At 47.3% G+C, this 14810-nt stretch overlaps 8 protein-coding genes across 8 annotated transcripts; 5 read left to right on the top strand and 3 right to left on the bottom strand.

Annotated features, from left to right (window-relative positions):
* Window positions 1–26: 26 nt before the first annotated feature.
* Window positions 27–1177, bottom strand: DFJ58DRAFT_788849 (uncharacterized protein). The gene is made up of 4 exons (XM_041390173.1): window positions 1089–1177; window positions 838–1060; window positions 493–787; window positions 27–438 (listed from the first exon to the last, which is right to left on the bottom strand). Exons 1-3 carry the CDS (start codon window positions 1146–1148, stop codon window positions 510–512), a joined length of 561 nt encoding a protein of 186 aa, XP_041243821.1. The 5' UTR covers window positions 1149–1177; the 3' UTR covers window positions 27–438; window positions 493–509.
* A 27-nt stretch (window positions 1178–1204) lies between these two features.
* On the top strand, window positions 1205–3179 carry DFJ58DRAFT_788846 (uncharacterized protein). Its single transcript, XM_041390172.1, has 4 exons — window positions 1205–1504; window positions 1562–1998; window positions 2050–2266; window positions 2320–3179. Exons 1-4 carry the CDS (start codon window positions 1415–1417, stop codon window positions 3004–3006), a joined length of 1431 nt encoding a protein of 476 aa, XP_041243820.1. The 5' UTR covers window positions 1205–1414; the 3' UTR covers window positions 3007–3179.
* A 654-nt stretch (window positions 3180–3833) lies between these two features.
* Window positions 3834–5316, top strand: DFJ58DRAFT_745806 (uncharacterized protein; the record flags this gene model as incomplete). The annotated part of the gene is made up of 5 exons (XM_041387414.1): window positions 3834–3946; window positions 3998–4020; window positions 4074–4195; window positions 4252–4366; window positions 4413–5316. The coding sequence occupies 5 exons, from the start codon at window positions 3834–3836 to the stop codon at window positions 4988–4990; spliced, it is 951 nt and encodes a 316-aa protein (XP_041243819.1). The 3' UTR covers window positions 4991–5316.
* Window positions 5317–5840: 524 nt separating this feature from the next.
* Window positions 5841–6347, bottom strand: DFJ58DRAFT_914132 (uncharacterized protein; the record flags this gene model as incomplete). Its single annotated transcript, XM_041395365.1, has 2 exons — window positions 6090–6347; window positions 5841–6057 (listed from the first exon to the last, which is right to left on the bottom strand). The coding sequence occupies exons 1-2, from the start codon at window positions 6224–6226 to the stop codon at window positions 5841–5843; spliced, it is 354 nt and encodes a 117-aa protein (XP_041243818.1). The 5' UTR covers window positions 6227–6347.
* Window positions 6348–7294: 947 nt separating this feature from the next.
* On the top strand, window positions 7295–8210 carry DFJ58DRAFT_841497 (uncharacterized protein; the record flags this gene model as incomplete). Its single annotated transcript, XM_041392716.1, has 7 exons — window positions 7295–7385; window positions 7504–7551; window positions 7670–7717; window positions 7759–7788; window positions 7842–7889; window positions 8008–8055; window positions 8173–8210. The coding sequence occupies 7 exons, from the start codon at window positions 7295–7297 to the stop codon at window positions 8208–8210; spliced, it is 351 nt and encodes a 116-aa protein (XP_041243817.1).
* A 1164-nt stretch (window positions 8211–9374) lies between these two features.
* On the bottom strand, window positions 9375–10510 carry DFJ58DRAFT_841496 (uncharacterized protein; the record flags this gene model as incomplete). The annotated part of the gene is made up of 5 exons (XM_041392715.1): window positions 9375–9928; window positions 9983–10091; window positions 10145–10266; window positions 10326–10348; window positions 10404–10510. The coding sequence occupies 5 exons, from the start codon at window positions 10508–10510 to the stop codon at window positions 9375–9377; spliced, it is 915 nt and encodes a 304-aa protein (XP_041243816.1).
* Window positions 10511–10842: 332 nt separating this feature from the next.
* On the top strand, window positions 10843–11596 carry DFJ58DRAFT_660622 (uncharacterized protein; the record flags this gene model as incomplete). The annotated part of the gene is made up of 4 exons (XM_041382162.1): window positions 10843–11070; window positions 11131–11223; window positions 11277–11366; window positions 11423–11596. 4 exons carry the CDS (start codon window positions 10843–10845, stop codon window positions 11594–11596), a joined length of 585 nt encoding a protein of 194 aa, XP_041243815.1.
* Window positions 11597–12683: 1087 nt separating this feature from the next.
* DFJ58DRAFT_660608 (aquaporin-like protein) lies at window positions 12684–13768 on the top strand (the record flags this gene model as incomplete). Its single annotated transcript, XM_041382158.1, has 6 exons — window positions 12684–13090; window positions 13154–13280; window positions 13338–13372; window positions 13430–13523; window positions 13583–13644; window positions 13693–13768. 6 exons carry the CDS (start codon window positions 12684–12686, stop codon window positions 13766–13768), a joined length of 801 nt encoding a protein of 266 aa, XP_041243814.1.
* Between the last annotated feature and the right edge of the window lie 1042 nt (window positions 13769–14810).

The raw sequence follows: 14810 nt of genomic DNA, 5'->3' as shown, positions 1-14810 counted from the left end.
CAAAGTAATTTAGTTTGATCACGTGATTGTGCAGGAAGGTTATATTCATTGCGGATTATTATGCTAGTATGTACTACACGAACTAAACGCTTGTTTAAGATACCAACGTCTGCAACTAATGCAGTCATAGGAGTCCAAGAGAAACTGAGAGTACGGGCCCCACGACGTACATCGTGGTTTTTCGATGCTCTCTCTCGTCTCGACCATACTCACAGCTGAATTCATCGGCAAAATCACCGTGTCGCTGAACTTCTGAGAGCACGCCCGTACAGCTGTATGACGCGGCGTTATATAAGTAACGCCAATGTTCCTGCTTTTGCAACAGGTTCCTCCAGCAAGGAACTGGAAAGTTGTCGTGTCGTGTCCTCGCTTGAACACAAACCTAGTTCAGGAATAAATGGCTTATGACGAAGGTAAGAAGGTATCCTTGCGGCATAACTTGATGCAATCAAATCTTAGAATCGTCGCTGCAAAAAATAGAGTAGGACTTACTACGCCCAAGACTCGAACTACACGTCTTCTCCGAATGAAAGTGGTCCTTTCCGTGTTTTCTTCGACTTTTTCTTCGATGCTTTCTTGGTGCCTTCATCGCTGCCATCCAAATCTCCAACAACCTTTCGCTTGAGCTTGTTGGATTGTTGGGCCTTCGCACCTGAAGAAGAAAACGACAGAGTGACAGCAGCCTCTTTTAGCTTCTTCTTCGAAGAATTCATGTCTGATTTCGCGTCATCCTTGGTATCATTCTCGACTTTTTTGTTGGGATCAGGGAGTGGTGGCAATCCTTTCTCTAGGCGATCATGTCAGAAAAAGCAAAAGGTTCTGTAAGGTGATACGCACCTTTCCGCCTCTCATTTTCTGCTTCCCTCTCTGTGAGATGCTTGCCTTCTTTCAGCACAACTACCTGAGGTCTTTCATCAATGTCGTCTTCGTCTACACTTCCAGGATCATCGTCGGGTCGTTCGGGTATCGCAGGACGGACGGGTATTGGTGGACGTCCCGAACCGTCATCATAGTACTGTGGCTCGTCCTCGTCTTCGTCCGTTATGCCTTGAACTTTATTCTGAAATTTTTGCAAGAACGCGGGGAACATGGGATTGGTACTGTAAACGAGAGGAGAGTTGTTGTCGGGTGGGTTCCTTGGCAGACATAACACCTAGTTCTACTTAACTTATGAGCGCTCTTGGCTCTAGTGGTATATCGTGACAGCACTTGTTTGCACGTATATTGCTTTGATTATGGGTATGTGTGCATAATTGCATATGTATGTTTTGCCCCTTGAGAGCTTGAGAAATGTCACAATGATCTCGCGAAGCCAAGTCATAAGCTGATGATGGGACTCACAGGAATCTGCAGGTGTACCACAAGGCAATAGAATCTCTCAAGTGTATGTTCAATCGCAAAGGCCACCACTAATATGTGCCTTTTCCTCGACTCTCTTGATGATGATACCCTCCTTGGCGTCTTTTCTGCGCTGACTGTTCCAGATGTGCTCAACCTGAGACAAGTAAGACTGTTTCAGCTCAGCCGAGGTTTTTGCTCACACTCTTGCTCGAAATATTAGACATGTCGTAGACTGCTAGTCTTCTCAAGTCAGCGAATTGTATGGCAGAATATCGGTTCTTCTCAGATATTGCAGCAGGGCATACCCTTCTCTAAGAAACCACTCTCGAGTTTCCCTGTCCGTGATCTGGAGGACAGAGTACGCCGTGCCTACCATCTTGGGAAGGCTTGGAAAGCTCCTTCAATTACATTTCGCGCGTCTGGCTTCGCAGCGAGCAATGGGAGCCCTATTCAAGACATCTACTTCATTCCAGGCCATGATCGGAGATGGCTCATCACAGTCTCTCAGGGTATATGGTCAATGATCATACTCTGGGATCGCCGTAACTTGAAGCGAGTCACTTCGTGGTCCCCCCAAAAGGCTGTCTTCTCTGCTCTAGCAGTGAACACGTCTGAAGATTGTGAAGCTGCTCTCGCGGTGTCACTGCACAGATACGAGTCTGTATTATCTCACTGGCCACACTCGTCATTGCGCTAAAGCATTCACAGTTCCGTTGTGGTTGAGATATTAGCTATCGCGTCTATAACGCCGGACTCTCCGCCAGGGTTTGAATGCATTGCCCGACTGGACACGTTACGTCAACCAATCGCTATGTGCGGGTCCTTACTAGCCTTAGCCGACGACGAATCCGAGACAATAATTTGGAACTGGAAAACACAGGAGTACGCGGTCTTACAAAGTCCCGTTGATGCGGACCTTTGGCGGGTATGTCGCCCCGTCAATTGTCAGCCTCTTTTTCATTACTATGAGATCTGTAGAACAAATGCACTCAGGTCGTCTTTGCATACAAGACCATTCTTGTTGTTAGAGCTCGTTCAGTTCATGCATTTACGGAGCCAAAACTAGCACCACATTCCAACACATGCATCCATCATCCCTATGCCCAGAGCACATTTGGTTGGGTGGACGGTATCTTTATCTCTGTTCCGCCATCTTCGCCTGAGGATCCCACAGGAATGGAAGGACAGCCTCTGTCGATTCTTGTGCGCACGAAGAATGATGACCCGTGGTCATCCACGTTCAAGATGCAACTCTGGACTTTGAGTCCAATGACCTCGCCTTATGAAGCTACTGTCGACGGGCCACATTACATTTTCCCCCCTTCTATGACATCAGAAATCGTCACCCCGCGCCGGGGTGCCCTACGATGCACCGACATGGTGCTTGGTCCACATGGGACTGCAGTCTGGGTGCAACCAGAAGACTATTCAGTTGCAGGCTTAATCTCTTCGAGCGTTCACCTGCAAAATATGCCTGTGCCACAGTCTCACGAAACACTTGTCGCCGCCGCCTTCCCTGGATTGCTCAATACTCAGGATAAATCGCAGGTCAAGTCATCGTGGAAGAATTACGGCAAGGATTGGACATGTCTTGACTATGATGAAGAAAGAGGCTGTGTTGCACTAGGCTCGGCTGCTGGTGCTGTCACTATCCTAGATATTTAAATTCTGGTCAAAATCAGTATCTGGCTCTAAGCATGCAACCAGTAATCTGTATGCTCACAAGGGACACGCTAAAGTCCTCCCGTGCCAACTCGCCAGTGGCTTCTTTAAATCCTTGATAGTTGTCAAGTAGACATGACGTTGGATGCCGCAATGGTATAGACTGCATATCTTTCTGATACCATGAAACTAAATAATTTCCTTTCGAGGCTGTCATTTCTAATTTTTTTCAACAAGGGCCTTCTCGTTGGAATGAAAGGACTCAACGAGTGCCCCACGCCTAAAATGATTCCACTAATATAAGCGCAGGAGGCTGTTGGTGCACTTTCAAAATACACTGCCGACATATTGTAAAATGATATCGACGGGTGCTATGCCCATCGTCTATTGTAGGAAAGTGACGCGCTTGATATCAGAAGAATAGCATGATGTCTCGCCACTGAAGTGTCATGGATATCGACCTCTGTGTTAGGTCAGACTCGTGACCAGTCTGGACTATGTCTTTGAGATGTTAAGTACTTTATACGTCAAGTACTTAACATCTCAAAGACGTAGTCCAGACTGGTCGCGAGTCTAGTGTTAGGTGTGATCAAGCCTCGTTTATCAGTTGACATGTGAAGAAATCCACGGTCCCGGAAAAGCTCCCAGTGCAGCTACAGCTCGCAATCGGTAATAATGTGCTCACCGAAATATGCAGTCTAACCAAACTTATCAAGGGAAGATAGCCTTTCTTCATATAAAGCCTGGGCGTATGTCGTTTTATTTTCGTTGTGTTCATCTCTGGTAATTCCTAGAGTCAGGGAACCAGTACGAGGTTAATCTCTGCAAGCATGTCGCCGACTCCTGGAGTTCACTCCCTGGACGGGTTCAGTATGATTGGTCCTGGGATATATCTTCGGGATAACCGTGAGCAAAGCCAAGACTCGGACACCACATCACCAAAGTGAGTCTGGTGTGCATTACTTAGCGGGATAGCTCACAGGGCGTTCCATAGAGTCATTTTAATATTCGGATGGAGTAAGCTCTTCCCGTTCTTGCTGAAGCCCTTGTCTAACGCGTTGCGTCTATAGTGGGTGCCCAACTTAGGTATTTGCAGAGTTACACCCATGCATATACCAAATTATATCCAAACGCGTCTCAAATCGTTGTTCGGTGCAACCCTGGTATTTTCTGGAGTACAACCAATACTATAGTGAGTACCTCACACAAATTGCTCACTTTTATGCTGTCGTCCCACACGATTAAAAGCAACAGCGTCTCGTGCCTGTGATTGATGCTTTAAAGGCATTGCATTGTTTGCCATCTTCTGGATCACCCTCTGCGCAAAGGCGTCCCCGAATACTAACCCACGTGTTTTCCAATGGTGGGTTCACCCAGACTGAAAATGGAACAAGCTAAATCTTCACCAGGAGGCTGCCTGCAAATGTCATATCTTGGTCGCATGCTACAACAGAAATATGGTTCTGTATCTGCCCAATGGTCATTCACAAGCGCACTCATCTTTGACTCATGCCCAACAACTGTGAAATTGAATACAATCAAACGCGTGTTCAGCACTCTGGTCCAGAACCCAATTGTCAAATCCGTCGTAGTCACCTTCGTATCCACGGTGTACTTCATCCGCTTCTGCCTGTCTCTGCTGTTCGGTAAGCAAATGATGTTGATTTCAGACATCCGCATCGACATGCAGAATCCCCGCGTTCTACCGTGGATGGGCCTTCACACTCCCCGCCTCTACTTTTTCTCGCGCAAGGATAAATCGAGTCCGTGGCAAGAGGTCATGCACCATGCCAAGACAGTAAAGGAAGGCGGAATGGATGTTCGGTGCGAGCTGTTTGAAGAGAGCGAACATGTGGCACACATGCGGGTCGAGCCAGAAAGGTATTGGTCTTCGGTACAAGAGGTTTGGGTTGTCGCAATCTCCAAGGAGAAAGGCGAGCAGAGAATATCGCAAACTCCGCCAGCTCAGCAGCGTAGCCTCCTTTAGCAATAGCAGCAATCTGCATTCATAATTGCCTGTCACGTACGTTTGTTATATAAGTCTTCCTACAGTCCGAACGCAATAGCCCTAGCTGCGAGACCACCTTTAGGAAATTCTTGCAAGGGTGAGGGAAGATTGGAGTCCTTCGAGACCGGGCATCCTTCCAGGGTCTCTGAGTCAGATGCAGTACGTGCTACACAGTACGAGTGCTACTGTGGTTGATATGTAGTGCGCGTGCTTGTGGGCGGTGCTCTTGTCCATGCTAGCACTGATGTTGTTTCGAATAATGGGCAGTGTGTTTGACTCCCAGTCCACTACGACGTTAGTGGAGGCTCTGTCTACTAATACCATACATAATTTAAACTTTAAGCTATATAGCTCTCGGCTAATTCCGCGTCAATGGTCGGAAAAATCTGATCGATGTTGGGATGAGAGCGACAATGGCATCATTGGTATTTCATTGCGTAGTCTTAATGTAGATCTATGGGCTCATTATCATTTTAGCGGCATCGAAAGCACGAGTTCAGCGGTCTGTACTCACTATGATACGTCACTCGAGAGCTACACCAAGGGACCGCCATTGAAATCGACTCTGATGATTGATCGACAGTGGTTGCAGATATTAAGTGTACTACCTGTTCCCGTTGAAGTCGTATCTGCAAATTGACCAATTCCCCGCAATGTACAATTTGTCACCCGCGAATGACCTGCATCATCTGCGGATCCACCCGCACCTGTGATACTCTGACCCGTATGGGTGCGGGTAGGCCGTCAAACGCTGTCAAACGCCGCTTCCATCCGCAGATTGGGTACGGGTGCCATCCGGGTCCACCCATGTCACACCCTATGTAACCAACTACATAGATGTAAGACCACTCGATAGCAAGATGGAATCAATATTCCAAGTCCCATCTTCGTTTGCATTATTTGTGACCATAATCTCATCCTCTATTGCTGCAGGCACTAATCCCTTGTCAACGCGCTGCAGTTCTGCAAAGTCGAACGCTCTCCCTTCTAAATCCTCCTTCCCATCCACATCCCAGTCCGAGGCAAATCTGTGTCCGCCATTTTTTCTGCATTACGAATACCTTCAAGTCAAGCAAACTCAGCATCAATATCATCAATTGATTCGGGACCTTTGAGATTGTCACTGGAGACTGCTGCAAGTTCAGGAACAAATGAAAAGTAAGTCTCGAGCTGCTTGGCATATGACTGAGGCCGGCCTCCAAACTTAATAGCCATTGTAGAGAGTTTCAAGCACCCCAAATCACACTATCACGCACTGAACTGATGCTGTATACTATACAGTAGATCCTCCCGGTTCTGAGTTCTGCCACATCCTGCCCGGAATGTTCTGCCATCTGCCTAGCAGTGCCAGTTCTGCCCTGCTACGTGGCAGGATGGTAGAGTTCCACCCACAATACTAGATGCATTACCAACTGCTCAAAGCCGCTTATGCATCTGCCTTCGTAAATCTTAGGCGTCCGGTTTGCGATAGTTCTCTCTGTGTGTCTTTCTTCCCTCTCTTGCTTCTCGCGATGACACTCACGCTCCTCTGGAGTTCGCATTGACTCCTGCGCGTGCTATGGCACAAATCACTCAGGATACTGCCACCGATACGGCAGATAGTTTCTCGAAGTTGGCCAGGACCGGGACCCCCGTTCCCCTGGTTTTTCTTTAGATAACGAGGGTTAAATTACCTGTCTTCGTTCTCGCTACCGCAGCCCAAATCGGTTGGATCAGCTCAAGCCAGACTTCGTCGCGCGACAGGTCGGTTCTGCCAAACGTACGACCTGATTGCAGATATGCTGTGGGGGAGGGGGGGGCACAACCTGTAGTTTATGCGACATCCAACGTGTGGATTCGGAGGTTAGCGTGCATCGATGCGAACACAGATGACGTAGCGGGAAATGTATTGGTGGTGAAACACGTGGGGAGGAAGAACGACTTGATGAACTGGAGGAAGCTGCGTGCCTTGGATCAGCGGCATCATAAAGCAGTAAGGACTGCAACTATCCAGCTACATCTACTGACAAACCCCCAGATTGGTGAATCAGTCTCGATTCTGGAGCCTCTCGTACGGAAGGACATGGACCCCGTGACTCTGTCTCGGAGGGCAATATTCTCGCTCAAACGTTTGTAACATTATGTGCCGGTCAGTAGGTCAGTTGAATGTCATGCCACGTCGTATTTCCAGCAACGTACGATGGGTCAAGCAAATCCAGGTTTACGAAAAGGTATAAGAAGGACCTCTGAATTTTCGATCTATGCACCAACTTCCTCTATCCTTCACTCATCTTAACTTCAAACATGCAGCGCTCTCTTCTGTTAAGTGTCCTTGCCTCCATGGTGGTCCTTGCCGTTGCATACCCCATGTCAGGAGCGATCACGGAACGTTCCTGTGAGTATTCATGACATCAGTAACATTATAGTTATTAACGATATCACGCAGCCGTGCTTGAGCGCTGCAAGTACTCATGGTCGTCAGTTAACACCGCGATGCTAACATACCTATTTAGCCGAGGACGATGCGATCTTGTACCTCATGTCACTTGAAGAACGTTCCTGTAAGTATTCATGACATCAGTAGCATTGTGGTTATTAACAATATCATGCAGCCGTAGTTGAGCGCTGCAGGTACCCACGACCGTCAGTTAATACCGCGATGCTAACATACCTATTTAGCTGAGGACGATGCGATCTTATACCCCATGTTACTTAAAGAACGTTCATGTAAGTATTCATGACATCAGTAGCATTATGGTCATTAACAGTATTAAATCATGCAGCCGTAGCTATGCGCTGTAAGTATTCATGTCCGTCAGTTAAACACCGCGATGCTAACATACCCATTTAGCCGAGGACGATGCGATCTTGTACCCCATGTCACTTAAAGAACGTTCCTGTAAGTATTCATGACATCAGTAGTGTTATAGTTATTAACAGTATCATGCAGCCGTAGCTAAGCGCTGCAAGTACTCATGACCGTCAGCTATCACCGCGATGCTAACATACCTATTTAGCCGAGGACGATGCGATCTTGTACCCCATGTCACTTAAAGAACGTTCCTGTAAGTATTCGTGACATCATAGCATTATGGTTATTAACGATATCATGCAGCCGTAGTTGAACGCTGCAAGTACTCATGACCGTCAGTTAACACCACGATGTTAACATACCTATTTAGCCGAGGACGATGCGATCTTATACCCCATGAAACAATGAACGATTCAAACAACATAATATTTACTGACATAGAAATGCGGTATCACGCAGCCGTAGTAGTGAAGATACAGTGAATAGTAAATCAGTCTTGGAAACTTGGAAATGTAGTACTAGTAGAAGTTGAGGAGAACTTGAAGGTATCCGCTATTTTTGATCACGAATGTGGGGCCACTTTTAGCGAATGTTGAAAACGTTGGAGCGAAAATTTACTGCGTTGGGTTTGACAACACGTTAAGCATTATGCATCCCCGACTCCACGAAGTCCACGGAGGGTTCTGTCAATGTTTCGACTCCAAACGTCCAGGCACCTGTACGCAGCTGATGCGCGCCCAAAATGATTTCCTTTTTCTGACAAGGTTCAGCTCCCTCGCCATTGGTTGACCGTCATCGATGATCAATTCACCTTTAGTTTCAGGTTAACTGGGATTCTCGTTGCATTTAGCTGAACCATGTTTTATCATTCTCAGCCCCCCCGTTTTCCTTGCAATTGCTGTCTCTGTCCCTCTAGCTAGGCCTGTAAGTCGTCTCTTGTAGCTGTTGGGTTGCTTATTATTTCAATCTGCAGGCGAGGGCGATTTACTGCTAGAAGAACTTCTGAAGAGGTTTTTTTTACTTCAGAGTGGAGTCCTTTAAGTTAGGGTCGTAGACCCTGTGTTGGACATAGTCTCGTCATAAGCTTTCTTTTGTATGTGTTGGGGGGAAATATACTTAGATAAGTGTGATTCAAACTCGTACTCCGTCACATGAAGTGAACAGGTACAAAAGGATGACTGCGGAAACAGTGTGTGTCAGTATATAGGCGCAGAATGAAGAGGTTGTTACGTCGCAGCTTGACCCTCTCTCAGGCTTCGAGTTTCGATTGGGTGCTTATTCGTATCGCAATCGGGAACACCGCTTACGATCAGATAATCCTCCGACAATCTGTCGTGTGGCAATCAGTGAGGCTGATACAAGAAATATTCTTTGCAGTTCTGCATATCTCAGTTATAGCACTCGAGAAGCATCTTGCAACGTCTAGTGAGCCTAATATGAAGGTAAATTGTAGCAGCTCTATGTTAGTACGTACTAGTTGAAACGCAATTGAAGGGGTATTCTCTGCAAATTACAACGTGACCCAATACACGGGTGCACTACGACATGGGAGGCAGATCTTCCAACAGAAATCTATAATTCAAGTAGCCTCTGATCCTCGACTTTCTCCTTGGAAATTGCGGCCGCCCAGATATCCTGTACCGAAGCCCAATACCTCTCTGGCTCCACCCGTATGTGTGCTACATGTTCGCTCTCCTCAAACAGTTCGCAACGTGCATCCATTCCGCGCTCCTTCGCAGTCTCGGCATGTTGCGTGACATCTTGCCACGGAATCAATTTATCCTTGCGCGAGAAAAGATAGAGGCGGGGTGTGTGGAGGCCCATCCATGGCAGGACGCGGGGATTCCACATTTCGATCCGGAGGTTTTCCATCAACATTATTCGTTTACCCAATACCAGAGAGAGGCCAAGGCCGACGAAGTGCATTGTGTATATCATGGCGAGTACGATGACCCTGAGAATTGGGTTCCGAATGACGACGCTGAAGGCGAGTTTAATTGTTTTTAGGTTACCAATTGCCGGGCACGAGTCGAGGATCAGTGCGCTCGTGGTGAAACGTTGAATTAATGTAGAGCCATATTTCCGCTGCAGCATGTGTCCAAGAAGTGTCATTTGCAGGGAGCCTCCTGGTGGTGCATACAATGATCAGCTTTCTCCGCATTCAGCCTGGGTGAACTTACCGTTGGAAAATACGTGAGTGAGTATGCGGGGAGGTGGTTGGGCAGAAGAAGAAGGTGGGAAGCAGTGCAGTGCTTCTAAGGCATCAATTACAGGCATGAGGCGGCGTTGCTTTTAATTGTGTGAGCCGACATGACAATAGTGAGGAATTGTGAGGTGCTCACTCTAGTACCGGTTGTAGTCCAGAACACATCGGGATTGCACCGAACAACGATTTGAGACGCGTTCGGATATAATTTGGTATATGCATGGGTATAGTTCTGCAAATGTCTAAGTTGTGCTCCCACTATAGACGCAACATGTTAGACAAGGATTCGAGCAAGAACGAGAAGGGTAATGGCCTACTCCATCCGAATATTAAAATGACACTACGGAATGCCTCGTGACACGTCAGCTACTATGCTATCACGGATATCGACTCACTTTGGCAATGTAGTATCCTGGCATTGCTCGCGGGTATCCCGGAGATATATCCCACTGCCAATTGTACTGAACCCTTCCAAAGAGTGAACTCCAGGTTTCTGCGACATAGTGGTAGACCCCATTGGCAAAACCCCAATGAAACTAACAACAGTGACACGTGTTAGTTTATTTACCCACGACCAACACGATTATAACCATCTGATTGGGCGCTCGACCCTTCCTGACATTGGCATTTAGTCGCAGTCGTAGTCATAGACAAAAATCATACTTGGTGCGAGATAGAACGACAGGGGACCTTGTTTACCAAGGTCACTAGGTCATGGGGACTTCGATTTATGTAATGTGCATGTGCCAAACTCTTACTCAGGCCCTGTGGCTCGCACTCAACTGGCACTGAGAAGCTCTTGTTTTTTATATCAATGTTGGGAGTGGTATATTTATGATTCCTCGAATCACAAGAAAGTCGTGGTATGCACTAACGGCTACCTGGACTCGCGGGTGCCGTCTGATCCATACCCTTCCTATCCCACCCTCGACCGCTTCTCTATCCTGCGCAGAAGATCAGGAAGGTGCGAAGGTTTGGCTTCGCGCATTCGAAGACGCCAAAACCGTCCCGAAAAATCTAGTCGAACTTACTTTCTCTCGCAGTTCTGGTCCCGGGGGGCAGGTACATTCATATTGCTCGTTTTCCGTGTGAGACTGCGGTGTACTTATTGATATTGGTTAGAATGTCAACAAGGTGGAGACCAAGGTTTCTGCGCGCTGTCGTGTGGACGCACCTTGGATACCGATATGGGCGCGCGAGAGTCTCGTCAGGACGGTGATTTGTGGAGCTTGTCATGCGATTGTTAGACTGAAACCGTTTGATTCAAGCCATACTACGTCAAAACATCGCATTCTTTACTAGTCTCGTCTAGCGCGTCTCGTTCTCAAGCACGAAACATTGATGATTCCCTGGGCAAAGTCTGTTCAACTTGTCGACACTGTATCTCAAACTGAACAGGACTTCTTTCCTCAAGATGCATGTCGTCGTGAGGGATGCTGCCAAGAACTTCATTACTAGCGAACCCAGTGCAGAACAAAGGCAGAGGGTTGCCAATCTAGAAAAGGCACACGACAATCGAAGGAGATTGGAGAAGGATAAACGCAGTGCCGTGAAGAAGATGAGGTCCGATAAGGGATGGAGTGAATAGCATCTCGGTTAGTACGGTGCACGAGCTATGGGTACAAAACCTATCTAACTGAACATTGGGAAGTTTTCATAACAGCATATTAGTCTCCGTCGTATCGACAGCGGATATCTTTAACAGTAAAGACGCAGATCGAGCAAATTAATTAACTCGGGAATCGACATTATTCAACGCCTGAAAACAGTGCCACTTTATCCACACCGTGATGCTAAGCACACTATTTCAGAAATCGCGCATAGGGGGTACTGAGTTCCCGAGTGGAGCAAGGAAATTTCGGGGGCAAGTAATCTTGCAGCCTAGGTACTCATGCACGCTTACACACCCTCCGCTTTCTGGTGACTGTATCTGTCCGCAGTAATGCGTTCATGCCGCTCCAAGTTGCCTCGTGAGCGTGAGCTTTTTGAGTGGCATCTCAAGGCTGCATGTTCATCAATCAAGGCAGATCGCGGCCATGCCTGAAAGTGCTGGACTCACAGCTCTCAGTTGGCCGAGGAATGAGGCCAAGCGAATAAGTTCACCATACGCCAGTTTTCTGTCCGTATGTGACAACTTCCGTTCAAACATCAATAACGTGATCGATAGTACTTGACACGGCTGTCAGATGTCACCTTCATGCGAGATCATAGCGATATGTTCGAAGGATTGTTCACACAATCAACGTTAGACCTCTCATCGATACATCACAGGATTTTTGGTGGAAGCTTTCCATCCCTTCGCAACAACAGACCCAGCATTCGTTAGGATTCACCAGTCCTTCAAGGTATCAGACACAGTGGCCACATCAACACAACTCTTTGACACGTGGGTCCTGCCACACGAAATATACTCCCCTCTGACTTACCCGTAGAGCACGCAAAGGTGGTAATTCTTCATTCGTACGATCCTCTCATTCATCACTAGATAGTATAATGCATACAAGGACTTCAGCCAACATGAAAACTGGATGTAGAGGAGTCGTTTAACATTACAACGACAGGCTGTCTCGATGTCGGGTTGATACCGATGCACAGGCGGGTGCCAGTATTTGAAGGAGTTGCAATAGACTGCAATTTTTTCTCCATCGTACAAGCTCTTCATCGTACAACACAACATGTCTTCAACAACCGGATCAGCCTCTCGTTTCTCTATGCGCGGCTTGTTCGATACATTCAAGCTTGACTGTAAGGCCGCCGCGCTCGAGTTCGTTGGGACAACGTTGTTTCTACTCCTAGGACTTGGCGGTATTCAGGTGGCTGCTGACGAGGCCGGAGTCAGCGGCACCACTATCGAACATGTGATGTATATCGCGACATCCATGGGTTTCAGCCTTCTGGTCTCCGCTTGGTTGTTTTACAGGATAACGGGTGGACTCTTCAACCCCAATATCACGCTTGCACTGTTTCTTGTAGGGTTGGTGAACCCCATGAGATTTGTGTTGTTCTGTATCGCACAACTGGTTGGAGCTATTGCTGCATCAGCGCTGTTGTTTGCGTTGACCCCTGGACCATTGTATGTCAAGTAAGTAACTGTCGCGATTGGTGATTTTATCAATCCTAATGAAATGTGCACCTTCCCCAATAGCACGTTCCTACGACAGGGAATCAATTCATTTCAAGGCGTTTTCATTGAAATGTTCCTCACGGCGACACTGGCGTTAGCCGTTCTGATGCTAGCCGCTGAGAAATCCCAGGTTACTCCGTTTGCACCAGTAAGGATGATTATCATCATATGTCTCATCATGATAACGCTAAACGTCATGCATCAGATTGGCATTGGGCTGACGCTATTTGTCGGACATTTGTAAGTGGGCTACCTTCCTGTAGTATTAGTTGTTGAAATCGTCCATACCTGGCGTAGATGGGCTGTGTTTTATACGTGTGCATCGATGAATACGGCACGTTCATTCGGGCCTGCTGTCGTTACTGGGTTCCCTTACCCTCACCACTGGGTAGTAAGTAAATCAGACTCTTCACGGGAGCACACTGGTACCTAAGCTTCGCCTCATTGTAGTATTGGGTTGGTCCGTTTCTTGGCTCTCTACTGGGAGCTGCTTTCTACAGTATGCTGAAATGGTAAGTAAGATCCACCTGCTCACTCACATGTACTGATGCGTATGACAGGATACATTATCAAGATTTGAATCCTGGGCAGTCGTCCACGCAGGAGAAGGATTCGCCGGATCCAGTGCTTGCCTGAGGGACCAAGTGACACCGAGAATGCTTTACCTAACAGAGATGTTGCGGGAGGGAGTGCGGGAAGTGTGGGGACATGCAAACCGTAGAGTTTGATCAAACAACAAGGCTTGTCCTCTTGGATAGAGTATGAGTATCAGCTAAATGTACCGATTTGTATAACTTACACACGCAGGGCGTAAACAGTGTTTTCTATGTACTGATAGATGGCAGTTCGAAATTTATCTACTATATATTTACAGAGATCCCCTAAGGCTGTTAAGCTTCAAGCTTCAAGATTGACAAGGCACACCCTAGCAGAAATGCTCGTATGTATGAAGGTACGAGTGCTGTCAAAGAATTCACTTCAGAGTAATTTTTAAATAACGAGAGCCATTGCGACCTTCTCGCCCTAGCCCCTTTCCACAGAATGAGCATGTTGAGCAATTTCATCTTAACAGAGAAAGTATGCGGAAGAGTGACCCTGGTGCTATTCTAGAAGATCACGTACGGAACTTTCCTGCTCCTCGGCATGTGCTGCATGATCACGGCAGCGTGGGTGTATTTTTTGCTACCTGAGAAGAAGGGCTATGCGTTGGAGGATACCACGTATTCCTTTGAGACGGATGCGATGGTGAGATCTTTGGAGGATTCGCCTGGGGGACATGTGTCCCTCGGAGGCAGGAATGAGGCGAAGGGCAAATGTTCGCGATTTGAGTGACACTGTGCAGGAGGGGGACGAGGAGAGCAATGAGACTCGTATTGAAGTCGCTGATCTGCAGATTTGATTTACATGAATCGTTGGTACTAGTACATACACATATCATTTTGGGACAAAGGCTTCGGAACGTCACTGCACATATGCACATACAAAGCATAGTAGTTTGTCAACATGTACGGCCCAACGATGGCGAATACTGTTATATCCACCTGTCGTACTTCAACTGCCAGCCCAATATCATCACTGCGAAATGTGCAACAAACTTTTAGTCGTTTACCAGTTAATTAATGGTTCAAGGGAACAAATGAGGGCACCATATTCCGCTCGCTGCTCGTCCGTCGTCACT

The sequence above is a fragment of the Suillus subalutaceus genome (genome assembly GCF_016647625.1).
Source record: "Suillus subalutaceus strain FC151 chromosome Unknown DFJ58scaffold_54, whole genome shotgun sequence".
Taxonomy (NCBI): domain Eukaryota; kingdom Fungi; phylum Basidiomycota; class Agaricomycetes; order Boletales; family Suillaceae; genus Suillus; species Suillus subalutaceus.
The sequence above is the reverse complement of the archived record's forward strand: the minus strand, read 5'-3'. Positions and strand labels throughout refer to the sequence as shown.

What these genes read in the sequence shown, in the direction of transcription:
- DFJ58DRAFT_788849 (XM_041390173.1), bottom strand. Translation starts at nt 1,148, where the DNA reads ATGTCTGCCAAGGAACCCACCCGACAACAACTCTCCTCTCGTTTACAG. An exon ending in GTTTACAGTACCAATCCCAT is followed by an intron (nt 1,061 to 1,088) that starts GTTCCCCGCGTT and finishes CAAAAATTTCAG; the next exon opens with AATAAAGTTCAAGGCATAAC. An exon ending in AGAAAATGAGAGGCGGAAAG is followed by an intron (nt 788 to 837) that starts GTGCGTATCACC and finishes ATGATCGCCTAG; the next exon opens with AGAAAGGATTGCCACCACTC.
- DFJ58DRAFT_788846 (XM_041390172.1), top strand. Translation starts at nt 1,415, where the DNA reads ATGTGCCTTTTCCTCGACTCTCTTGATGATGATACCCTCCTTGGCGTC. An exon ending in GTGTCACTGCACAGATACGA is followed by an intron (nt 1,999 to 2,049) that starts GTCTGTATTATC and finishes AAGCATTCACAG; the next exon opens with TTCCGTTGTGGTTGAGATAT. An exon ending in TTGATGCGGACCTTTGGCGG is followed by an intron (nt 2,267 to 2,319) that starts GTATGTCGCCCC and finishes TGAGATCTGTAG; the next exon opens with AACAAATGCACTCAGGTCGT.